Source organism: Camellia sinensis, chromosome 3, assembly GCF_055761805.1.
Source record: "Camellia sinensis isolate YWXY chromosome 3, ASM5576180v1, whole genome shotgun sequence".
Classification (NCBI taxonomy): domain Eukaryota; kingdom Viridiplantae; phylum Streptophyta; class Magnoliopsida; order Ericales; family Theaceae; genus Camellia; species Camellia sinensis.
This window is the reverse complement of record NC_138963.1, coordinates 113,873,882-113,901,203: the sequence shown is the minus strand read 5'-3', so window position 1 is coordinate 113,901,203 and position 27,322 is coordinate 113,873,882. Positions and strand designations below refer to the sequence as shown.

General features: G+C 37.4%; 1 protein-coding gene across 1 annotated transcript; it reads left to right on the top strand.

Moving 5' to 3' along the window:
• Window positions 1–11,839: 11,839 nt before the first annotated feature.
• Window positions 11,840–23,393, top strand: LOC114296087 (uncharacterized protein At4g14100). The gene is made up of 2 exons (XM_028240383.2): window positions 11,840–12,494; window positions 23,035–23,393. The coding sequence occupies exons 1-2, from the start codon at window positions 12,011–12,013 to the stop codon at window positions 23,214–23,216; spliced, it is 666 nt and encodes a 221-aa protein (XP_028096184.2). The 5' UTR covers window positions 11,840–12,010; the 3' UTR covers window positions 23,217–23,393.
• The last annotated feature ends 3,929 nt before the right edge of the window (window positions 23,394–27,322 follow it).

Genomic DNA, 27,322 nt, shown 5'->3' with positions numbered 1-27,322 from the left:
GAAAGAAAACTTGAAAATACTAATAAAGCAATAAATCTAGGGCATGGTCAAGTCAGGTGTTCCTGCGCCCCCTCCCAGAGCTGGTCGAAGCCTCTGATGCCAAGATGGGCCCGATCTGTGCTTCTTCATTGAGCCAATCTATGCACTCGTCAGATAAAGTGCAACTGAAAATAGGAGCGGGGGCCAGGAGTTCTCTCATCCTCCACGCAGTGGCCTGCCAGGCAAGCTGCGCGCCTCGGGTTGGAAATGCAGCAGGATACTCTATCCCCTCTGGCGGGCAGGTCTGATCATGGCCAAATTGGCGTCGAATCCGAAATGGGAAATAGAATACACAATGAGTGAGACCGACCAGTTGAATCCCAGTCTGTCGAGGCATGTTGTAACTCATTGCCGGAAGGCTCAACCAAGGACACCGCCAAGCAATACGGTCTGCGGACAAGTGGCACATCCAAGCGAACCACCATTCCTCATCCAAAGCATTGACCAGACGATGCCGGAAGAAGTAGCCACGAGCTGAATATGCTGGGCAGGAGTCCACAACCTGCAATTTATCCATCAACCACACCTGGGGAGGGATTGAAAAATGAGAGATTAAAGAATAGAGAGATGTACGAGGAGAGAAAAGTGAGAATGGGTTTTTGTGAGAAAAGACTGAGCTCGAGGGCCGAGTGATGTGAGCAAAACAGAAATGCGAGATTGGGTGGAAAACATTACCTGTAGTAGTAGTGGACTCCCCGCCAATCTAGACGTCTCATGACGGTAAAAGGCATCTAAGCCCATTAGTGTCTCGGCCAGAACCATGGCGATACAGCTCTTGCCCTCTCTCAGGCCTTGGGCAACCTCAATCAGCCGGACACTAGCCCCTCCAGAGCCCGAAATGAACAGGAAATGAGACAGCATGCACAAGCAGAGCGCATGTCGCCGGAAGCCTTGCCAGTAATGGTTGCTGCGATCACCAGCATCAGAAAATCGATTGGCCAAACTCGGAATATCTAACATCCCGTCGCCCATTAGGGACCGAGCATCGCGCATGCTGAGCCCGCACATGCGCCCTAAGGATTGGGCATGACCAAAATTTAGTTGGGGCAGGAGCTCCTCGTCGCGCTCGGACTCCATTAGAGCTCGGAAATCTTCAAAGGTAGGACACATCTCTTGCCCGGCAAAGCTAAAGACATGTGTCACCGGATTCCAAAATCTTGCCGCGGCGTGAAGAAACGGGAGATGCAACGGGGTACGACCCAGAGTGAATAGTGCATTTATGCCGAAACCCCAGAAATTCACCTTTTCCGAGCCATCCAAGCTAGCAATCCAAGCTGTGAGATTTTGAGCAAGAAACTCTTCCATTGGAGCAAATCAGTGTGAAAATGAGGAAAACTACGAAGCTGAGATCTTTTGTAGGAGATAAGGTTGAGTGGGGAAACAGGTGTCAACATTCTGGTGGTTCCCCTCATTTAGTGCCGACCGGCATTAAAATATGCCGACCGGCCATTCCAGTTTGCCGACAAAACAGACATATGGCCGGTAGCCACTCCTTGCAGCCGGTGGTTCCTACACCGTGCCGGTGGGCTTCTTCCCTGGCCTCCTGAGCTGTTTATGCTAAGAATTGGGGAACTTAACCACCTCCAACCCCTCCCCGGCGGTCGACTCTTACGGAGCTACGCCTGTCCGCTTGTCGAGTCTTGAACATTTGCTTATCGAGTTGTATTTCGCTCTCTTTGAGCTCTTGATTTGTTTATCGAGTTGTATTCACACTTGTTTGGCTGTGTCATGTCCTTGTTTTGCTTATCGAGTTGTAAGTCGGTTCACTACCTGATTATTACGATGGCAAATTTCCAAAATGGGTTCAATTTCGTTCACATTTTGGTGTGAAACCCTGCGATGCGATGCACAGAAGATCCACAATTGCAACATCTTTTGAACAAAATGATTCGTTTCATTTCCATCACATGTTTTGTAAAGTGCGTGAATTTTGAGAAAGAAAATAAACCTGCCTGAGGCAGTGCAATGTGCTCAAACTACTAGTAAAAAGGTAAATAAAACGTAGAATGGCAGGGTAGCCAAGTATCAGAACTGATACCGATGAAACTCCCCTTGTGGTTAACGCACCTTCCGTATCTTTGTTCGGGTCAGCCGCGTTGTCGGACGCCCTCACAATACGGGAAATCACACCTTTGAAACGTGAACCTTTGAGTTAACCTCAGGCCACAACTTCTGCAAGCAACGCTCGATGCGCGCAAAGAATGTCCCGCCCCGTATCCTTTTCATGCTTCGTGAGCCCCGCAAATCGTTTCGATTATGCTGTGTGATGTTTAATTCCATTACCTGCGTAGACCGCATGTTTTGATTGCGTAGATCGCATGTTTAATTCCATTACCTGCGTAGACCGCATGTTTTGATTGCGTAGATCGCATGTTTAATTCCATTACCTGCGTAGACCGCATGTTTTGATTGCGTAGATCGCATGTTTAATTCCATTACCTGCGTAGACCGCATGTTTTGATTGCGTAGATCGCATGTTTAATCCCATTACCTGCGTAGACCGCATGTTTTGATTGCGTAGATCGCATGTTTAATTCCATTACCTGCGTAGACCGCATGTTTTGATTGCGTAGATCGCATGTTTAATTCCATTACCTGCGTAGACCGCATGTTTTGATTGCGTAGATCGCATGTTTAATTTCATTACCTGCGTAGACCGCATGTTTTGATTGCGTAGATCGCATGTTTAATTCCATTACCTGCGTAGACCGCATGTTTTGATTGCGTAGATCGCATGTTTAATTCCATTACCTGCGTAGACCGCATGTTTTGATTGCGTAGATCGCATGTTTAATTCCATTACCTGCGTAGACCGCATGTCTTGATTGCGTAAATCGCATGTTCAATTTCATTACCTGCGTAGACCGCATGCTCCATTTACATGTTTATATTTCCACAGCATTGTTATGCTCCCCACTTGCTTTGCGCTGTCACGTATTTCGAGTACACTACTTCGCATGTTGCTAACCATATTGTACCTGTTAAGTTTGTTTTCTTTTCAGGCACGATATTGTATGTACGGTTCATTTAAAGCTGGTGCAACCAGACGAGCCGCACAGGTATTTTATCTCCGAGTGAGACGCATTGAGAATTCCATAATTCTCTTACATCCTTTCTGCATTATAGTGTAGTTTGGTATGCTAGCTTAGAATTGTCGCCTGTTTGCTTCATTACAGCTTTCTTTGCATGATCATAAGTTATGTCCGGCTCTGTGCATTGTCTTGCATTTTGCCCCTGCCTTCGGGCGCATGTCTTATTTGTCTTGCATGTTTGTCTGAGTCTTCGGCCTTGTCAAAAATGGGTCGTCTCTGGGCTTTGACATTCACTCCCGTCATTGTTATGACTTTCGAGTTTTGTCAAAGAGGGGCAACTGTAGACACCCCATTTTTGACCGTCCTCAAGACTTGGACGTCACCGTTTGAACACTCGGTGATCATCCATGATTGTGTTCGTTTGGAGTTCCCGGAGGTCTCGGCTCGCGCGCCCTACCTCAGGATCTCCGAACTTGACCGTGTGGTGTCCGGTTTTACACCGAACACTTTTGTTTTGCCTTAGAAGGGCAGGGAATGTCTTGTGAGACACCCCCATACACCACCGGCAGTGGCTGGAGGCCACCGGCCGGACTTTTTCTTCCATCGGCACTTTTGTTTGCCGGTCGGCACACTTTATTGCCGGTCGGCATAATATGTTGCCGGTCGGCACTGTTTTTTGCCGGAATAGCTTTTTTGGGCAGCCGACCACTGTTCCTCCACTTTATGGAGATATTTTGTGCCAGCTGTGATAGCTGGCACCAACTCCTTTCCCCTCCATACACGTGTATGGAGGGATTTCCCTCTAGCCAAGCTTGTTGTATAAGCTTTGCAAGAGGGATCCTTATAAGAGAGGGTCCTCCCTCTTGGTTCTAGGTTAGACTCTTAGAAGCAAAAACCAGCCCTTAACAATATAGATACACTCTATCTCTATATCTCCCTCTTCCCCTTCCTTTGTGTGTGTTTCTTGGCCCAAAAGGTGTGTTTTACCTTACTTTTGCACCATTACACACACTATCACACCTTAGTCCGAGATTGAGGGACTTGGGGGATTTGTTTCTTGAGTTTTGGACTGGTTTTGATCCAAAGAAGGAGGCTAGACCACTTGCTCTTCAAGGGTTCTTCAAGGGTGAGCATTTTCCTCTTTATTCCCCAAACTTGCATCGGTTTTCTACCTATTTTGTTTACTATTTTAGCTCTTGTGTATAACATAAAAAAGGTTCATATTCTCCTGCTCTAACACTTTCATTGAGGTCTCTTTGTGGTTAGATCGCAAACTCACCCTCATAGGCCTTGTTTGGCCTATTTTGGTACCCTTTTGATAAGGTTTTGTTCACTTCAGCATTTTGATCTTTTGATCACCAAAAATCAGTGTATTTTAGTGTCAAAAAAGTTGGTTTGAAGTCTTGCATAGGGGAGGGACACCCCTCTCCCTTTATGGTTTTGTTTACTTGCTTTTTGGGCTCAAAGGGATAGCATGTGTGCTTGTTGTTTCTTGGCTTCATTTCAGTACTTTTTTAGGCATCTTAGGTCTTATATAATCTCTGTTTTTGGTCGGATTTGGGCCCTCTTGCATGCTTGTGATATTTGCTTTGTATTGCTCCATTTTGCTTAAAAGTACACCCCATGATTAAGCCATGATTTTGGTGTGTGTTGGTTTGGTTCCATGGAGCATTTAGCATTGTTTTTCCATGTTTAAAATCTGTTGATTATCAACTTGGTCATGTTTAGCATGTTTGTTAGAGTTGCTTTGTATTTTGGCTTGGAAGCCTTGAGCATTTTGACCTCTAGCATGCATGGTTGTGTTTACCCTTTTGATTTGGCATCATCTAGGGTCATATTTTAGTCCAAGAATCATGCTTGTATGTGTGCATGCATGGCCTCTTTCATGCCTTGAAGATGTGTCCTCTTATGCCTAAGAATGAGCCTTAGTTTGTTTGCTTCATGGGGGATATCTTAGTTGCCATATTAGGAGCTTCTTGGGGTCCTATCTTGCATGCATAAATTCCCTTTTGGGCTTGTTTTGATCATGCCATGAGTGGTCATGGTAATGGGGGTGGGTTGTCTCCTCTTTGTGTCTTAACTTTGGGACCATGAATTTGCTTGATAACATGAGTTGATTGCCTACCATTTTAAGCACCTTTGGTCACTGTTTTGAGGAGGGTAAGGGTCTGTCCCTTTGTTTTTTTTTAAGCCCTCTTGCATGCTTGCTCCATGTTTGTTGGATAGTTGTTCCATTAAGCTTTGTAGCACATCAATTCCATGGTCAATTTGCTTCATGTTTGCATCATGTTTGTATCTTGTGTGCTTGATATCATACATTTTGTCATCATAGTTGCATATTGCTTGTTGTGTTTTACATCTTGGTGGTATGACACATTTGAGGCTTGTGAGCATTACATGCATTGCATTTACTTGGTTTGGGGTGTCAAACCAAGTGCGGGAGTCAAGGACCATTCATACTTCAAGTGATGTAATGTGCCTTGATCCCCGGTCATCGGGACCTTTGACTCCAATTTGATAAGGCCCCGGTTTTCACGTTATTTGTTGCATGCATTTTCATATCAAATAGCAAATTTGATCCATTGAGTCATCATGCACCTTGGATGACTCAAAGATCGAAGGTCATGCTTCTTTGAGTTCGAAATATGATAAGAAGTAGGACCATGCTTACATGTGTCCAAGAACCCCATGCCATGCATTGTCTGTTCTCTGTTTTGCTGTCAAATTGTCTGCTGCAGGAAGTTTCTGCCGACCGGCAGAATTTAGTGCCGACCGGCACTATCTGGAATGCCGATGAGTCTGATAAAGTGCCGACGGGAATTTTGGAGTGCCGGTGGCAATTCTGTCTGGCCGGTGGTGCTCTGCAAGATGCAGAGAGCTTGCTCCAGCACTTTGGTAATTTTCAGAAAGACAAGGCAGTACAAACAGAGGCGACAAGAGTATAGTACGGGTTTTCCGGGCAGGACGGATTCGAGCATGCATCATCTGCGCGCCCCGAGGCAGAGGCTGTGGCCACCCTCTTCATTCTTTTGCCTCCTTTTTTTTTTAATTAGGAAATTTTGTAATAATTTTATTTGTTCATTATTTTGGGACTGTAATATTAATTCGAACCCTCTGAGTGAGGGTAAACATGTAATAAGTGTGGGTGAGTGTGTGTATGTCTTCCAATCCCCATTTCTTTCTTCCCTTTTATTTACCAGCTTATGATGGTAGATTAGGGCATTTTTGAAATTGGCATACCTTATGATATGCATGCGTGCATTCATGTATCTGTTAAACATACACCGGGCTCGGTACATCATACTAACCGCATTCGTATTTTCAAATTCCAAAATTGAATACATGAATCAGTTGGTTGCATATCGTATGTCATATTTAGGTTAACCGAGCCTAACTAAAATTGCATCTTGTATGTGTTGCATTAGGCAAAATAATATGAACTAGGACACGCGCATTTGCTAACTAGTTTATTGTTTTGGCACGGAGTACAATGTAAGTGGTTATGCTTTAGCATCCAGCATGCGTGTGAATGTTGCCATAATAGTATGCTTGCCATGCGGCTAAGTGCTTACATGAGATAAACTGCTTGAATGCCTGTGGGTGGAGGTCAAATTGCTTAAATTGGGATAATGCGTTAAAACTGCGATTTTTTTAGCCTACTTACGAGTAGCAAACCATTTTCAAAAACAAACATGGAAATGTTTTATTCTAATTTGAGCGATTTGGTCTATACTTGTTTGCTGCGCGCATAACATAGTAATTCTAGGCTAACAATTGGTTTAAGAACACATAAAGTTTTCAAAAATGGATATCACGGTTAGTAGAGGCCGGTCTTCGGACCGGGCGAAAGGGGGTGCTCATAGCTGACCTTCCCCGATCGTACCCAAGCTCCCGAGCCGAGGCAACTTTGGTGATGACGGACACGTGGCCTTTTGGCACCGAGTCAGGGTTTCCTAAATTTCCCAAAATAAAATATTTAGGTGGCGACTCTGTATCTGGCAAAGCAGTCCATGTTTGGCACTTCTTTCAAAAATCTGTTTTCTCAAAACGATTTGCCGGATTTGGACTCTTTGGTTCAGACTTAGAACCGTGACTACGAAAAATCGAGAGTCCGAGCTGTAGCGAGGTCCCCCCGCGGGCTTGTTACAGTCATCAATAAAATCTTAGCAAAATTCTCCAAGACTTGTGAATTGATAAAAGATGCATAATGTTGTTTCTGAATAATGAAAACCCAAGTGGAACTCAGGTTCACATTGGGGGCAGAGAGAAGACAAAATTGTTTATCTTCACTTGTTGAAATTTGTAGCAATTTACAAGTTGAAGTTAAACTGAAGTAATGCTTAACACTTGTTAAAATTCGTAGCAATTTACAAGTTGAAGTTAAGCCGAGATTATTGTTTATCTTCACTTGTTGAAATTTGTAGCAATTTACAAGTTGAAGTTAAGCCGAGATTATTGTTTATCTTCACTTGTTGAAATTTGTAGCAATTTACAAGTTGAAGTTAAGCCGAGAATATTGTTTATCTTCACTTGTTGAAATTTGTAGCAATTTACGAGTTGAAGTTAAGCCGAGATTATTGTTTATCTTCACTTGTTGAAATTTGTAACAATTTACGAGTTGAAGTTAAGCCGAGAATATTGTTTATCTTCACTTGTTGAAATTGGTAGCAATTTACAAGTTGAAATTAAGCCGAGATTATTGTTTATCTTCACTTGTTGAAATTCGTAGCAATTTACAAGTTGAAGTTAAGCCGAGATTATTGTTTATCTTCACTTGTTGAAATTTGTAGCAATTTACAAGTTGAAGTTAAACCGAAGTAATGCTTAACGCTTGTTGAAATTTGTAGCAATTTACAAGTTGAAGCTAAACCAAAATCATTGTTTGGCACTTGTTATGACTTAAGAAAAGTTTACAAAATTGAAATTAAAACAGTATATGTTAATCCTTATTGAAATTTGTAAGCAATTTACAGGACAAGTACTTGCCGAGGTAAATCGTCAAGTGGCATAACCGAGGTGTGTCACCCCAAGAAGATTGCACAAAGAAGGAAGAGTACATAAGACATGCAAAATATTCTAAGTATAGAATCATGCAAGAGCAGTTAGAAGAAGACAAAGATACAAGCATTCAGAAAAAGAAAGGCAAAGACGTGCTTTAGAATCAAGAACAGGGATGGGCTATCAAGAGCATAAAGAATACGAGAAATAAAGGGTCAAGAACAGTAACAAGAGTGGAAGAAAGTGGTGAACAGTATGTATTCAAGATATGGGCAAGATCAAAACCATTTGAATAAATATGCTCAGATATGTGATTCGCAAGTTTTGAAACAATAACGGCAACAAGCAATGAAGAATATCAACAGAATTGAAAACGAAAGGAGCAGTGGCTTACCAGAAAAAAGTTAAGCTGGTATGAAGATTGCCGAAGTCAGACGACAGTTACAGATGTAACAAAAACGACGAAAGCTTCACAGGAAGAGAGAAAGGAAAGTAGTTACAGAGCTTGAGGACTGGAGCAATGGCGTATTCAGGAGCTAGAGAGAGAAAAAGCGAAGAGAAATCGAAATACAAAAGTGAAAAATGAAGAAATGGGAAAAGGTTTTGTCAAAAATTTGAAACGGCCGCAAAACGGAGCATTGAATGCGCCTGGAACAACGCATACGTCAGACGGCGCACACAAACACAAGACGGCTTGCAAGCGCGTCACAGGCACGGTCTAATGAGGTGAAGATGCGTGAATGAAACGGTTGAGTAAATGATGCGTGACAGCTCACACAAGTGAAAGAGTTCACTGGAATTCTTGTTCTCTGAAGAGAACATGTCGGCCTGAAATGAATGGTCTCGGCTGAGAAGTTCTTGAGCCGATGTATAGGAAGAAATACCGATATAGGTTCCATCACCTCAGGATACCGAAGTAATAGAACCTAGGGGCAGTTGTGGAGATATATTTCCAGAGTACCAACACATGGCAAGGTGACGCCGACATGTCAGCCGAGGTACCACGTGTCCTGGTCGTTGTGCCGAGGTAATCTCAGTTAGGCCGAGGTTTCCTCCAAAGATATCAGAATCCGAGATAAGCGGATAGGGGACAAGAATCCAAGAATGAAGAGGAGACTTAGTCAATATGAGGATAAAGCTCTTAAAGAGTTTATCTTTATCTCTTGAAGAGTCCAAGGTAAGTCCAGAATTGGAGTCCCTAGAAGTCAAGCTTCTAGTGGGACTAGGATTGAGTTAACTATAAAAAGAGAGGCAACCCCGTGGGTCTAAGGTACGCAATTTATGCTTTGAGCAGTGAGTTTAGCACTTGATTATCTTTGAGAGATATACTGACTTGATCGTCGGAGTGCCCCCGGGTGGAAGAACCACCGCCGGAGCCTTCTCTTTCTGTTACAGGTTAACTGAAGCCATCTATTCTGCCGGTACTCTCTAGCTGATTACTAAACGGGCAGTGTGATCAGAAAATCACCCACACACTAGTCTAAGAAATGAGTTTAGTGGAGTGTGTTTTTATGATTTTGTAGTATGAAATAGTTAAAAAAATGTTCTAATAAGCTTGATAATTATACTCTTACATATGGCAGTTCACTCCCATATGATAATTCAAAAAGGCCATTTAAAAAAGGGAAATTATCATTCTTGAAGAGTTTTTAAAAATTATTTGAAAATTTAAAAATTTTAATTATTAATATTTATAATATTTATCAATCACCGCTATGTTATTTGCCCTAACTATTAGTTTTAAAATCTATTAAACCAATACAGTGTTGATGCTTTAAATAACAAATAAATTTTAACAAATAAATTTTAACAGATAAATATCATCATAATATTTGGGTAGAAATGTATGTTTTTCTTAAAAGCAAGAACCAGCTGAATGTACCCTTCTGCCACAATGATATGCTCTCCAACCCCAATAACGGAGGTTGTGTAAGTTTGAGCAGCGTATGAGGCGTTGGGGTTGATTCCATTTTCCTTTCTTGGATTAGGCTAGTATAGATTTTAGGGCAAATTAGATTGGTGATTCTTATATTTTGTTTCTTGTATTATTTTGATCTCTATATTTTTAGTTGGCTTAATTTTGATTTTTAATTTTAGATTTTATGTCAATTTAATCCAATTAATAATGTCATTAGTATTTTTTTTTGGAAAATGATCACTAAAATTAAAAGAATCAAAATAACACAGAAATCAAAGTATAGCGACTATCGTAATAATTTTCCCTAGATCTACCAAGTGACTAAAAAATTCAGCCAACCACATGTGGATATACTTGTCTTGAGAAGCAAGAGCAAGATAATCAGTTGAATTTTTTAGTTGAATTTTTTAGTTTTGTGGTTTGAAGTCAGAGTATTTTCCCTCATATGGTTCAAAATATAACTAAAAAGCTCCTATGTGATTTTTGGATCAACATGCAATTATTAATTCCGTTGACTATAAACGTAAAAGGATTGGAATACCCCAAAGCCTATGTATGTTTTCGGTTTTTTCTTTTTTTTTATCGACAAATGTTAGTTATTAGTTATTAGATTAGCACTTATGAGAGAATCTCCCCACCCTTTGCACTTATGAGAGAATCTCCCCACCCTTTGCAAAACACTTAAATGCTTGCACTACCTTAATTCAACTCCTCTGAGGGGAATTGAACCATTGACTTCCTTAGGATTAAGCCTTAAATTAATCAAACCTTTTAATCTAATTTTAATCAAAATTAAAATTAGATTATTTTGATTAATCTAAATTTTAATCTCATGCACATAATTTTTAATTTCTAACATTAATGCAATTAAATCAAAATTAATCATAAATTATTTATTGTAATTGCTAACCTTTTGATCTAATTTTAATTTAATTGTACTTTATATCACAATCAATCCTAAATCTTTAATTATTTATTGTAATTCCTAATTTTTTAATCTAATTATATTTTAGATCATAATTAATATAAATCATTAATTATTTATTTCTTATAGTTTATAGCATCTTAATATAATTTTAATTTAATTATCTTTTAGATTAATCCTGAATTATTAAATTATATTTTTAATAAATTTTTAATTTTGTTTTATATTTTAGATCTATCCATAATTATATTTTAATTTAATTTAATTTTAATTAATATCTTAATATAATTTTAGGTTTGAAGAAGATAGAGTAAAATTGTTTTTTTTGTTCTGTTAATTTCACTTTATTTTTATCAAATTCGCTCTAAAAATGAAGTGTGTAATACATCTTCTATTAATTTGGATAAAAAAAATTAACAGTGAGACTTTAGTTGAAAACCACATGAGGGTTTTCCAACTTTATTTGAATCATAGGGATAAAGTGTTCTAATGTCAAACCAGGAGATGGTATTTTACTCTAAAAAAAACAAAATAAAACAAAACAAAATAAATAAATAAATAAAAACTAGATATGGACAACCATGTCAAATTTGATAATGGACAACCATGTCAAATTTGATAAATAAGTTATACGGTGATATTTTAGAAAATTATGAGTGTTTTTTAAGAAACGCTCTGACTGTCCCAATTTGATATTATTAATTTAAAGAATAAAATCCACCGGCTTCATATTATTTTTTGTGAGATAATAAGTTAAATGGGATGGAACATTGGTTCAACACCACCCAATATCCTCTCATGATATTTCTCATTATTTATTTATTTATTTTTAAATGGTCGAGATTTTATGGACTTAAATAGTGGTAGGTATCCTTTTGTTTTGAACCTCATAAATATGCAACTCAAACTGCCTACACACCTTATCCATCCATCCCTCAACCAATATATACAAACAATAGAGAGAGAGAGAGAGAGAGAGAGAGAAGAGAGAGAGAGCATGAACAAGCTCAACTTACTGTGACTTCTCAGCATTGAAAACTTATTGTGACTCTAAATTTCTCAACAATACATATAAAGAACAAAGAGAGAGATGTGAAGATGCTCAACAGACTATACATTGCCATTCTCGCCCTTCAACTCATTCTGACTCTTCTATCCCACACAGTTCAATCATCATCAGACCATCTACAAATAGCACCAATTCCATCACCGTGGCCGGAACGATTCCACGCACTGCTGTACATGAACTTGTCGAGCTCAAAGCTTCAAATCAGCAACCTATGGTACGACTGGCCTAAAGGCCGAAACGTCAACATTATACAGAAGCAACTTGGTGTCCTCCTTTATGACATCGAGTGGAACAATGGCACTAGCTTCTACTACACGTTAGGCAGCCACGGCACATGCATGACAATGCAGTTCGAGGTTGGAATCCTCAGACCGGACTTTCTCGACGGAGCGAAATATGTGGGAACTGCAGTCACTGATGGGTTTCTGTGTAATGTGTGGGAGAAGGTGGATTTCATTTGGTACTATGAGGATGTCCTCACTAATCGCCCTGTTCGTTGGGATTTCTATGATGGTAAGTAAATTGATCATGTCCTTCTGTTTATATGTGTGTTATTTGTGATCTATTTGGGTATCCATTGCATACTTTTAACAAAATTCTAGAAAATAATTCTATTTTCTTTTTTAATCTTCTGAATTTATCTTGAAATATGATCTGAGGGCACAAACAGCCAATATCCAACTACAGAAAATTAAAAGTGAAACAATTTGAGTAAAATATATGGTCTTTTAGTGATATGGATCTTGTTTTGTGTTGTTGGTTTTGTATTCCAATACATTTTTTTGATTATCATTGTATCTTTATTAGAGAAGAGAAACCACTATTAATGATTGAAGCACAAATCCTTTTAAATGGTTCAAGCACAACATTGCAATTGTGAAATATTATGAACTTGCATCATTTATCTTAGGCTTGTTTCTTAGGCTTCATTTGGCATCAACAAGTTAAAAAAACTCATTCCGCTAATGCTGTGTTTGGTTGGGGGATTTGAGGAGGATTTGAAAAGGGAAAAGGAAAAGTTAGGTGAAATGTGAATAAAATATATTTACATTTCACATAGTTTCACACACCTTTTCCCTTTCCCTTTCCAAATCCCTCCCCAAATCCCCCAACCAAAAACACCACAAAAAAATTCTATGTCATTTGGCAAATTCATTTAATAAAAATAAAGAAAACAAAGTTTTTCCAGTCCACAGACCCAATAAAAAATTAGCCTAAAAAAATTATGAATAAGCCAAGCTAACTCACTTTTTCAGTATTAACTTGTTTGAGTTAATAAACTAGTTTTTTAGCAAACTCACAAAAATAAATAACTAACACACTTGTTTGATTTGATTTTTAAAGTTTTGTTTCAGAAAATTTTTCTAAAAATATTAAAGTTAATTTGATGAAAGAAATTTTAAAAAAAATAAAAAATACTTATCATTTTTATATAATTTTATATTTTGAAAGATTATAAATAATTTTTTTAATTTTAAAATATTTTTTTGATATTTATTTTTATCAAATTAATTTTTAATTTTTCAAAAAAATAATTCTGAAAATTTTTTCCCAAAAACAAACCAAACAAGGCCCCAATCTTTTGTTAGTTTCTCAGGTACTTCCTAAAATTCAAATTACTCCGGTGCCTAAATTTTTCCAAATCTCAAATTTGTTTCAATGATAAGTTGTAAATTGTTTGTTGCTCAAAATATGGTTTTGTTAGGAAAGAAAACTAAAATTCAGTAACCCTGTATTTGCTTTGAAAATTTAAAAAAAAATTTAAAAAATAAATAAATAAATAAAATATATTTATATTTTACTTAATTTTATATATTTTTTCTTTCCTTTTAAATTCCTTCTCAAATTTTCAATCAATCACAATATAAGATGATATTAGTGGCCAAGCATATGCCATTGAAGTCGCCATCATTTGGTTCCTTTAGCCCTATATGTTGCTCTTTTATGAGACAATCATGACTTTTCAACAACCAATCCTTATATTCAATACAGTAATAGAGACCTAACAAAACATAATTTTTATAATTTCTGAAATGATTTGAACCATTTATATTACTATCAACACACAACTCTCAAAAAAAATTTTAACATATCAATGATTAATGAGAAAAATTAGGGATCATAAAAAAAATTTCATAAAAAATTTATAATCCTTAAATTACCTTGATTAATGTATAATATTTTATTCTAAATATAATTCAAAAATTACAAAACTTTCATAATTATTTTCGTGAAAACATTGCTGATGATTAACATATCAATAGGAGTCATGTCTCTTTTGTGGCCCCAAACATGGAATCCGGATCACCCGTCGCCTTCCCCTGTCGCCCTTTCCTGTCGCCCCCAAAACGACGTCGTTTTGGGGGCAATTTTCAGAAGAAAAAAAAACGCAGAGAAGAGGGAGGAAGGAGAGGAAAAGGGAGAGGGAGAGAGAGAGGGAGGGTAGGGAGGAGGAGGAGGCTGCGAGCTCGCCGTCCTCGTCCCTCGCCGCCGTCGCTGCCGTCGCAGCAGCTCCACCTCGTCGCTGCCGTCGCTGCCTCCGCCTCCGACCCGTCTCCACCTCCTCCTCCTCCTCCTCTGTATTTATGGCCCCCTCCAGTCCGGCCCTTCCCCTCCTCCTCCTCCTCCTCCTCCTCCCTCCTCCCTCCCTCTTCCTCTCCTTCCTCCCTCTTCTGCGTTTTTTTTTTTCTGAAAATTCGCCCCCAAAACGACGTCGTTTTGGGGGCGACAGGGTAGTGCTACCGACGATCCGTTCCCGTATGGATCCTATCCAATATGTGGATTTCAGTCTCCTTGGGTCCTGTGAGTGTTGAATGGGATTACACACACTTCCATCTTTTTGCAATTTTTTTTCTCTTAATCATTCTTCATATCTATTAAATTACTAAGATAACCGTAGGAAATGTGAAAATGGATGGTAAAATCGCTAAATCTTATCACCAAGTTTATTGGTTTAAAATAAGTTCATAAATAAATTAATGTTTAAAAAAATTAATTTGTTTAACATATTTTTTTTTATTTTTTTTAATTTTTAAGTTATTTAATTTGAATTTTTTTTATAGAACAAGAGTTACTAAATAACAATCGACTTATTTTAACAACTTAAGCTTATAACCTACTGTATAAACTCTGCCAAATGAGACCTATCAGTGAGGACGTTTAGACTTTGTTTAATTCATAGATTTGGAAATGAATTTAGAAGCAAACAAACAAAAAAAAAACAAAAAAGAAGAAGATGATGATGATGATGATGATGATGATGTTGTGTGAAATATAAGTCAAATGTAATCAAAATCCCTAATTTACTTGACTCATTATAAGGTAGCAAACACTATACTTTGCTTCTTCTAAAATAAAAGTTAGGTACCTATTGGTAACTTGGCTTTTTTAGTTTTTTTTTTTTTTTTTTAATGAATGACAAAAGTTAGTGTGTTTAGAATGGTATTTTTAGTTGAATTGATAATTATGAAAAAAAGTAATTGATTGTTGTGTATGATATGACATTTTAATTTTTAAAATTTTTTTTAATTATTTTAATCGTAAACTTAGCTGCCAAATGGGGCCTTTGAATCCTTAATTTTAACAAGAAAAATATTTGGGGGCCCTAATTCTGTGGCTCAAATGTGGCTCAAATGGCCAAAACGACGTCGTTTTGGCCATTTTGATGTTGTTTTGTACTCAAAACGACGTCGTTTTGGCCATTTGAGCCACATTTGAGCCACAGAATTTGGGCCCTCTACCATTGCTCTTTTAACAATATTTCTGAATAATTTTTAAAAGGGTAAATTACACTACCTTAACTTAAATTTCACTTTTGTCTCTCAACTTTTAATAAAAAATAGTTGTTAGACTTTAACATGAGTTTCAATGTAGTCGTTATGTCAACCCCCATCGTTCAAAAATTGAATGAAAATTAAAACATTAATGATGAAAATAGAATTTGTGTGAAAGTTGGAAGGTGAAAATAACAAAACAAAACAAAAAAATCATAATTTTTCTTATTGCCCTTAAAGTGCACTCACATGTCCATCATGTGAGCACTTTTTGTCAATCATTTTAACGGTGAGTAACCGGAGAAATACATTGAAATAAGGATTACAATTTGAGAACTTAATTGTTATAATTAAAAGATGAAGGAGCAATGTGAAGTTTGAATAAAAGTTGAAGGATAAGAAGTGTAATTTATCATTTTGTGAAAAGTAAAGGTGCAAGCAAAGGGCATCTTTTAAAAAATTATAAGGTGTAAAATGTAACTTTTTATTTCATTTGGGTTAAATTACACTTTTCACCTTCTAATTTTCACAGGAATTTTATTTTAGTCTCTCATTTTTTAATTGTAACAATTAAGACATCAAATTTCAAACCGACCCAATTTTTAATGTAGTCCTTCTGTTATTCCATTATTAAAGTTTCAGCAAAAGTTGAAATATGAAAGGCTAGAGTAAAATTTGAGTAAAAATTGAAAGGTAAATAGTGTAATTTTTTTTTTAATGACCTTAAAATGTGTTCACGTAGCCATCACATGATCACTTTTGGTAAAAAAAAACTTTAATGGTGACGGAAGGACCACATTAAAACAAGGGCTAAAGTATGAGAACTTAATCTTTTTGCAATTAAAAAATGAGTGACCAAAGTGAAATTTAAATGAAAGTTAGAAGGTGAAAAATATAAAGGTAAATTACACTTTTTACCACTATAATTTGACTCTAATTTCACTGTGGTGCTTATTGTTTCAATTTAAACAGTTTAGTTCCTATACTTCTAATCCAATTTTAGTTTGGTCCTTTTGTCTAAATTTTCATTAACTTTTTTTATGTGTATATGTCAAATGATTAACAAGTGTCAAACAATCATTAATTTTAACCTATAAACTTGAATGGAATGATCAAATTGAAACTATTTTTCAAGTGTAAAGACCAAATTGTTCAATTTGAAATAGTATAGATCAAAAATGAAATTTGAATCAAATAATAGGGGTTAGAAGTGAAATTTACCGAAAATATAATTTACTTTTTATTGGGAAAAAGTACAAGTTATGTATATATTGGATGAATAAGAAAAAGAAAAAGTACAAGTTATGTATACGGTGCAAATGCAACTTTTAATTTTATGGGGACAATGTTCGAGTTTAACAAAACTATTGGATGAAAAGTGTCATTAATTTTAAGATCATTTCTCAATTTATTCCTCTATTTTTAAATTTCTTTGTTCCTCAATCTTAATGTACTTCTAATAATTAAATTATCTCTTAAGATTCAATGTGACTTAAAATTTTCACATGATTTAATAATTGAAAGTACATTAAAACAAGAAGACATAGGAATCTAGAAACCAAGAATCTTTGGGCTTCAATTCAATTAACCTTATACTTGTGATCACACAAGTTACCAAAGAGCAAGATTCGTAGATCTTAGCTCAATAACCTAAAATTTAAGCCCAATCAATTCAAATGCATATATATATATATATATATGGGCTTAATAGGGAACAACTGAAACATATGAAGTAGATAGAGAGAGGAGAACAATCAGTGTGATTTCTACAACAACTATTAAACCATTATAATTACTTGAAACTATATATCTAGGATTCGTAAGATCAAGGCTTCAATTAAATTTGAGCTTAGACAGTTCAAATTCAATTAAATATGGGCTCAATAACTTCAATTACAGTTGTATGCATACATATACATGCAGTTAAGATGAATAATTATCAAAAATATATAGAGAGAGGAGAAAGGAAAAAAAAAAAAAAAAAAAGAATTGGAGAGGGAAATACTACCATGAGAAGATGTCTCCAAATGTCTTCACCAATCTTTTCGCTGGAGTTGACTACAAGAGAGAATCAGGAAGTGAAAGTGTTAAAACGAGAAGATGAAGTGTCAGGACATAGATAAGTGTGAGTAACAATTTATATAGAAAAAAAATGATAAATAGCAACTTCTACATTTTGCAAAGTTTTTTCAACGTTAAACCTCCAAATTCCTACTATTGAGGCGTATAAACAAAGACATTTTTTTTTTATTGGCAAAATAAAGAAAATTTTATTGATGAATAATGAAGTACATCATACTGTTGGGATCGGGGATCCCGCCCAAGACCTTCCAGAAATTATACCAAGTAGAAAAACACACCCACACAGAAGGAGACACCATATTTAACGTGGTTCGGCCTTAAAGCCTACGTCCACGGGAGAGTAACCGGTTATCACTATAACAATGGAGAGATTACAGAAAGATTATAATAGGGGAGGAGCTCACACTTTCCTCACTCACCCACTCACCCGTCTCCCTCTCTCACACCGAGAGAGACGGTCTCTCCACCTCACATCTCTCACTCTCTTCTCTCTTGGTTCTCTCTTATTGTCTACTCTCCTCTCAACCTCTATTTATACATATCATGAGGGAAGGTAGCTGGACAGCAATGGTGAGTGGATTGGTTAGTGGGGAGGTGCCACTCCCACTCTCTCTAAAGTGGTCTCCAACCACCCCACTCTCTCTAAGGTGGGTTAGCCACTCACATGGGATGATAATAACATAGCCAACAAATCACCCCCTCAACCCATGTGAGGTGATAAACTGCACACACTGCTGCTAATCTTGTCACGCCCAAATTTCAACAGAATCTTCATCTCCTCATTGAGACGCTACATCCCCTGAAGCTAGAGATAATACACCAGAGATACAAGAAGAGGAGGGAATCCTACATCCTCAACTCAACTCATACCACTCTCTGATTTGGAGAGAGCCTCTGCTCCTATCTCCCTCAGATCTCTTCTACGCTTCCTGTCTCGGATGTCTTCACTTGCTATGCTTGAACTTGCGCAACCAAGATATCTTGACACCCCCTGATTGGATGTCCTGCACCCCCTGCTCGGGATACCCTTGCATTACCGTGCAACTCCTTGCATGATGAACACTGGAGCAACTAGAAAACTTCAGAGTTTGACACATCAACATTCTCAATTTTCCTTGCTCGGAGCTTATTTCTGAACAACCAGCCTTTGCTTTCTGCACTTCAGAACAACTTCCCAGCGATCTCATACGCCCGTTGTCTGTGCTGCAATCCCTGATGTTCGGTTCTGTCTCACTTGTACGTCCGTACTGATGTTTGACAGTTAGCCCTTCTGCTAAGACAACTTCCACCACTCTGTACAAGTTACCACTATGCAACTCCGTGCATAGTGCTCGCACCCATGGCTTCTGGTCTCCCTGCGTCAAGCTTGCTTGAGAGATCTGCATCAACTCTATAATCTGCTGCCATGGAACTAAAGAAACCACCATAGAGAAATAAGACTTGCCACTCCTTGGCACGCACTCTTGCGTTTTACCTGTCTCAATTTCTCTGTCTGGAAGTTCCTGTGAACTGTCAACAACCCGCTGCTACACATTCTTCTCGCGCCTCTGTACGATACTCTAGCGTACCCTTGCACTGTTGCACGTTTGCAATTGTACTTCTGCGCTTAGTATGCTCCTCTGCAACTATTGTTCTACATGTCCACATACCATTAGTACCTACTCGTATACAGTAGCTCCAACAGCCACAGTATTTCCCTGAGCCTGTACTGGTTGCCAAATCATCTATCCGTCGATGAATGGTCTTCTCTTTTGATTGAACCAGATCCTCCGACGAACTCCGGAGATAATCATTTTTGCAATCCTCTGATTACTCCTGACCAATCTTGATCTCCATCGATCTGCCATTTAATCAAGCCTGATCTCTTCTGGTCTTCAATGATCTATCTCAATCTGTATCTGATTGTCCAATCTGGTCAGAATCTGTCCATTCTAACCTCTTCAGTGAATCCGCAGCGTTCCACAATATCCGGCAACCTTCCTTCGACTATTGAAGATGACAAACACCCATGTTTTGACAATCTTCCCAAACCGTTCAGAATTTCACTATTTTGACCTCGCGGTTGCGTCCGGAGCGATCCGTTTAGCTAGAACCAACCTTCGTTGCATTTCCGGGGACCTCACTGAAAACTATCCCCGAAAGCTGGGCCACACCACAATTTTCTAAAAATTCTAGGCCAAATTGCAATTTTCAGAAGTTCAGGGAATATTTCGTGTATCAACGAAATATTCCGTCCACTGCCCTAACGCCGTCCGCCACTTTAATCTGCCTTCTTTTTACAGAAACTCCGTCTCCAGAATCTGACCGTACGGATGTGTCCGGAATACTCCAAATAGTTGGAAACCACTATTGAATCACCAAAAACGGACTCCAAATGGCTTCGATCTAGCCAAAACATTTTGTACGCCTCAGATCTGCGGCAGTACCTTCGCCGCAAAGCACTGGATCCTTCTTCATGCGGCTGCACCATTGCCGCGTAGCACCGGATCCCTCCCTTGACGCTGACGTGGCAGATGACATGGCACAACCGTGCTGACGTGGCGATGACCTGGCTGCCACGCGTCGATGACCTGGCTGCTGACGGGGCTGCCACGTGGATGACACGTGGCGCTGATGATGACACGTCGCTGCTGACGTGGGCTCGCATGGCCTGCGCGTGCCGTACACGCGCCATCCCCCACTCGTCTTCTTCCTTGGTCCGCGCGTGTGGCGCGTGAGAGAGACTGGGACCACGCGCCGGTTGAGCTAACGGCGCGTAGCGAGACTGGGATTCACGCGCCAACTTCTTAGGGCGCGTGACGGCGCGTCCGGCCTCCGTTGGGTGTCTGCTTTATATTTCTGGACTCCTCTTCTCGAGCCCTTGCTCCTGGTATGCTCAAAACCTGATTTTGAGCAACTTGATTTCTGGGCAGTTTCAAACAAAACGCTGTTTTTGTTCCGAAACGCCACCAACGAGGCTCTGATACCACTTGTTGGGATCGGGGATCCCGCCCAAGACCTTCCAGAAATTATACCAAGTAGAAAAACACACCCACACAGAAGGAGACACCATATTTAACGTGGTTCGGCCTTAAAGCCTACGTCCACGGGAGAGTAACCGGTTATCACTATAACAATGGAGAGATTACAGAAAGATTATAATAGGGGAGGAGCTCACACTTTCCTCACTCACCCACTCACCCGTCTCCCTCTCTCACACCGAGAGAGACGGTCTCTCCACCTCACATCTCTCACTCTCTTCTCTCTTGGTTCTCTCTTATTGTCTACTCTCCTCTCAACCTCTATTTATACATATCATGAGGGAAGGTAGCTGGACAGCAATGGTGAGTGGATTGGTTAGTGGGGAGGTGCCACTCCCACTCTCTCTAAAGTGGTCTCCAACCACCCCACTCTCTCTAAGGTGGGTTAGCCACTCACATGGGATGATAATAACATAGCCAACACATACATCAAAGGAGATGGATGCGCAAGCAAAATGATATCAGCTAGGTTGGCACCATAAAACAAACCCAATCATCTCCAAGTATGTGGTGAGCAAACCAACTAAGAACAAAACAAAAACAAAACAAAAGATAGAAACAGCTCCTCTTATTCCACCCAATCAGCCATTCCATGTTCCAGGTGCATTCCAACCATCCCCAGCTTGACAAAACCACTGAAGAACATATCCTTACCAACAAGAAATAGCTAAGCTTTCGACAGTCCCAATGCAGAATCAACCACAGTAAATCATACAAGCACCAAGGCACCACCATAAGACAATGCTAACAAAAGAACCATTACCAATCTGTTGTAAATTCAAGATAAAGTCATTAACCGAATAGAAACGCCCATGTGAATGAGCCTTCACCCAAATCGCCACTTGAACTTTCACCATCCCATGTAGGTCCTCCAAGATTGGTTGTTTTCCATTAAAGACACAATCATTTCTACTTTTCCACACAAGACCATAACAGAGCACTACGAATGGAGCTCCAAATCTGCCCTTCCAGTTTCTGAAACTTGAAGCTCGACCACACGAAGGGGCACAACAACAATATATGATTCACAGATTCCAAACCATCCCTGCAAAAGACACAATTGGTACAAACATTGTTGCTCAATACTCCTATTCTTTGCAAGAAAACAGTTGTTTTTACCCTGCCTTTCCATGCTAGCCAAGTGAAAAGTTTTACTTTGGGTGGAGAAGAATTATTCCAGATCAACCATGTGACATAGAGCTTCGGTCCACACTCGATCTGAAGCCTCATATAGCCGCTGAACAAACAGTGAACCGTCCTGAATTGGATGTGAGCCATCTAATGTTATCCTCCACACCATTCCTTGATCTGGGTCCATCACCTAATAACTCACAAAGTCGTAAAACCTCCTCATTTTCCCATGCAAATAGATTTCTTCGAAATTGCAGATTCCAATTGCAAGAAGTTCCTTTCCTATCCATAATCATCTTTAAGGAACCCTCCTTTTCAGAAGACAAAACTATAGAGTCTAGGAAATTCCTCATTAAGACAATTCCCCTTCATCCATTTATCAGTCCAAAAATGTCTTCTAACCCGGTTCCAATTCACAATCTCAATGTTTGACAAATAAAAGTCTAGCAGAGTAGGATTGGAAGAAATAACATTTATAATATCATTCTAAATTCTAGAGCAAGAAACTGATGCCTCTTGATTAGGAGACCATCCGCCACCCTTAATCTCATATCTACTGCACATAACCCTTTTCCAGAGAGCATTATCATCTGTTCCGAACCTCCACCACCATGTGAGAAGTAAGCAAACATTCATCTGATTTTTCTGATGCCCAAGCCACCTTGGTCTGTGCCTGTACATAAACAATGACACAATGATAGAATTTTTAATATAAAGTTCCTGAAGAAAAACAATCTATGAGAAGTATGACATTTGTGACATCTTAGAAAACACTGATTTAGAAACACCGTGGCAGCCACTTTTTCTTGTTGTGTAGAACGAAATTATAAAAATTGTTCATGAGCTGGTAAAATCAAATTATCTCTGAGTCGCAAGATTACTGTGAATAGTAACGTGGTCCAACTGTAGGCTTGATAAAAAGTAATGGTACAAAGTAGAATGAGCATACATATTTCATTAATTAAAAAAAAAATAAAGGACTACTAAGTCAAATAAGTAACATGTTTTGGGTATTATATTTTATATTGACTCTATTCCCTTTTCCAGGAATTTCTACACATGTGATTACCTTCGAGGTTGGCGCAAAGTTGCAAGATTCATTGTCGCAAGCCCCTTCATACTGTTTTAGTCACGACAAAGAGCTGAGAATGTTGAAGGCTAAAAGTCCTGTTAGTGAAGGTTTCCTTAATGCAAAGAATGTTGAAAATGTTAATTCATACTTTTTCTAGATTGTAATTAAGTTGGGTGGCATGTTCTTCTCTTAAAAAAGTGCGTTTAAATAAATATATATGTAAAAGACTATGTAATGTTCATCTACGGGTATGAAATATATTGGTTAGAATCTTCTTTGTAATTTTATGTGGTAACAATTGAAATATCAATAACATGAAAAATATATTATATTATATTTTAAATGTCAGAGTATGGACTGATGTATTGTCATGGTGGGGTGTTCAATGGGTACTGCCAGAATCGATTCACGCTTTGTTAAATTGGTGGATCGGATTTAAGTTCGAGAAGGTGGTTAAGAAAATTTGGGAGGCATTACCTTGTGCGGTGATATAGTCTATTTGAAAGGCTAGGAATGAGTTCAAATTCAAGGGGAAAATTGTGAATTGGGAGGATTTGCAAGAGTTGATTAAGGTAAGAGTAGCTCTATGGGTGCATTATACCCTTAGGAAGGTGGATTACTCTCTCAATGACTTGATATATAGTAGGGTGAGCAGCGAATATTTTGATCCACCTAAATTGACGAAACCGAACCGATCCGCTGCATTCTGGATAGATGCGTGTTGACGAGCGGACAGTTACGAATTGATTTTTTTGAACAGATGGCGGATTTGAGGTTCCTTTAGCTGCAACCAAACCACCAAACCGAGAGCACCCCTATTAATTTATAAGATTTTGTGTTTTCAATTTGTTTAGATATTCTGTTTGTGTTTTCAATTGAAAAAGAGTTTAAATATTCTATTATATTTTCAATTTGTTTTCAATTTGAAAATCCTTTTATCAAATGGCAAATGTTAGTATTTGGTATTTTTGTTGAAAAATATAAAGCTTAATTTTTTTATTTTTTTAAAAAATCAAATTAAGTAAATTTTGAATGTAAAAAAAGTAACGATATAATTTTGATAATGCATGGTTTTCTTATATGTATTTATTATTGATATTTGGCAATTTACTTGACAATCCTTTGGTTATGTTGAGTTAGGTTGTTATCCAAAAAAAAAATGTTGATAAGTTGTTGTATTATATTTAAAATTTGTAAAAGTTTAAACTGCCGAACCGATTTGCATCCATCCGCCAATCTGCTCAATCCACATCCGTCAATTCAGCAGACGGATGCGGATTGATTTTTTCAAATCTGCCAATTCGACGAACGGATGATGGATTAAAGATTTTCTGGCCGCAATCGAACTGCGAACACCCCTAATATATAGGTTGCAATCCATAAAGAAGAGATGAGTTTGGGCTCAGATCAGTGAATTCAAAGGGAAGCAGCAGAGTAGGGTGCAGTTCAGTCCATGGCTTGGTGCTTGGTGGCATATCCCCAGCTCTGTTTTTGTGGTTGGCTCAGGTTGCTGCTAGTGGTGGTTATTATTGTTGGTGTTGTGTTGTTCCCTTGGGTTTTGCTTATTTTGGGTTATTGGATTTTTATTTTGTCGTATTATGTCAGAGTTGGTTGCCCATCAACTCGTGGCGTAGTGCTAGCATGTGATGGAGCTTTAGTTTCAGTGTCAACCTAATTGGGATGGATTTGTGTTGCAATGATGCTTCTGCACTTGCCTTCTTCAGTGATGTATAATTTGGTGTTTTGTACTTTGATTATTCATTAATAAAATTTCTCTTTTGCTAATTGTTAGGTTTTTGTAATTGGCAATCTCAATTGATAAAATTTCTTTCAGTTGTAATTTTATTCGCTCTTATGTTTCAGTGAGGATATGAATGTTTACATGTGAATCGAATCCAAATTGTGCTTATGCAGAGGAGTTTATGATCTTGAGGCATTGATGTTTGCCACTATGCTGACTATGTACGGGGAATCTAGTACTTTTGTAGAGCACCTGAATTTATGGGAAGAAAGTTTTACTACTCGAGCGGTCAAAGTAGCACTCGAGCGGTCAGCCTATATGTTTTGCACCGCCTTTACTTACACTGCTCGAGCGGTCTTCATGGTCCAATTTACAACAAAGTGCGCTATTTGCTCATTTTAGGGTTTAAACTGTCCAGATTTTCAGAGAGGAAGAAAAAAACAAAGTGTTTTATATTTGAGGGTATTTTATCATTGTTTCCTTGATGATTTAAAAGTGATCAATGGACCCATGAACTTTATATCAACATCTTCAAGAGGTTTTTTTGTTTTCTTTTATTCGCATAAGAGAGAGTTGTTCTTCAGTGGATTCTGGAGAATTTGAGCCTGAAGCTTTGGTGGATTCCAGACTGGCCCAAGTGTGATAAAAAAAAATTAGATTGATATTTTAATCACACTTAATTTGATTGAGTGTGATAATATTCATTTTTTGTGTCACTTTTCAATTAAGTGTGATTATATATATATTTTTTTAATCACACGTTCTAATTAAAGTATGATTATATATACACTACTACTTTTTAATTACACTTTTTAAATAAGTGTGATTAGATATATATTTTTTAATCACACATTCTAATTAAAGTATGATTATTTATATATTTTTTAATCACACCTTCTAATTAAAGTGTGATTATATATACACTACTACTTTTTAATCACACTTTTTAAATAAGTGTGATTATATATATGTATATATTTTTTAATCACACATTCTAGTTAAAGTGTGATTATTTATATATTTTTTAATCACACCTTCTAATTAAACTGTGATTATATATACACTACTACTTTTTAATCACACTTTTTAAATAAGTATGATTATATATATATATATATATATATATATATATATATATATATATATATATATATTTTAATCACACATTCTAATTAAAGTGTGATTATTTATATATTTTTTAATCACACCTTCTAATTAAAGTGTGATTATATATACATTACTAATTTTTAATCACACTTTTTAAATAAGTGTAATTATATATATATATATATATATATATTTAATCACACTCCACTACAAGAAAAAGTATCTTTGGCGACTAAAAAAGCACATTTGGTCGCTGAAAGTATAGATTTTGGCAACTAAAAAAACATTATTAGCCAAAAGTAAAGATTTTGGCAACTAAAAAAATTGAATAGCCAAAAATATAGGTTTTGGCGACTAAAAATCTGTTTGGTTGCCCATATATGGCTTTTACCGACTAAAAAAATTTTAGTAGCCAAAAGTAAGGCTTTTTGGCGACTAAAAAAAATTAGCAGCCAAAAGTGAGGTATTGGGTGACTAAAAAGATGTTTGGTCTCCAAAAGTGAGGCTTTTACCGACTAAAAAAATTTCAGTAGCCAAAAGTGAGATTTTTTGGTGACTAAAAAAAATTTAGTAGCCAAAATTGAGGCATTGGGCAACTAAAAAGATGTTTAGTAGCCAAAAGTGAGGCTTTTTGGCGACTAAAAAGAAGTTTAGTCGCCAAAAGTGATAATTTTAGCCCAGGAATTAAATTTTTTAATGGCTAAAAAGTAATTAGTAGCCAAAAGTATAGAATTGGCGACTAAAATTATGTTTAGTCACCAAAAGTGGTCTCTTTTTTTCTAGTAAATAATTTATTTTTACATAAATTATGTTCAATAAAAAATAATTATCTATATATATACTTTTATATTAATACGGGTCTATGTACTATATAAATAATATATGTTGCATATATAATTATGTGGTGTTATAGAGGTGTAGTGAAAAGAGTGTGTTGTATAAGGTTTATGGTGTGAGAGGGTTGATGTTTTGAATCTCCACAAGAGCAAATGAGAAGCTAGTGGGTGTAATTTTTTTTTTTCACGAATGAGTTTTTGGCGACTAAAAGGTGTAATCTAAATATTATTAATCACACTTAAAAGATGTGATCTAAATGTTATTAATCACACTTAAAAGGTGTGATTAAAAATGACCCATTTTAATCACTCTCAAAGATCACACTTTAATAAAACTTAAAAGGTGTGATTAAATAACATACAACACACAAAAAAAGTGTGATCTTTATCTGTTTTTGTAGTGGTGATTGTTTTGTGGCTTTGGCCCGTGATTTTTAATCACAATTAAAGGCGCTCCAATTGTAATTTTTTCCACGTTAAATCATTGTACTAATTTATCTATAATTATTTGATTGGGTTTGTTATTCATTGCTTAAAATTAAAAAATAATCATGAATCAATATCTCATAAATTATTTAG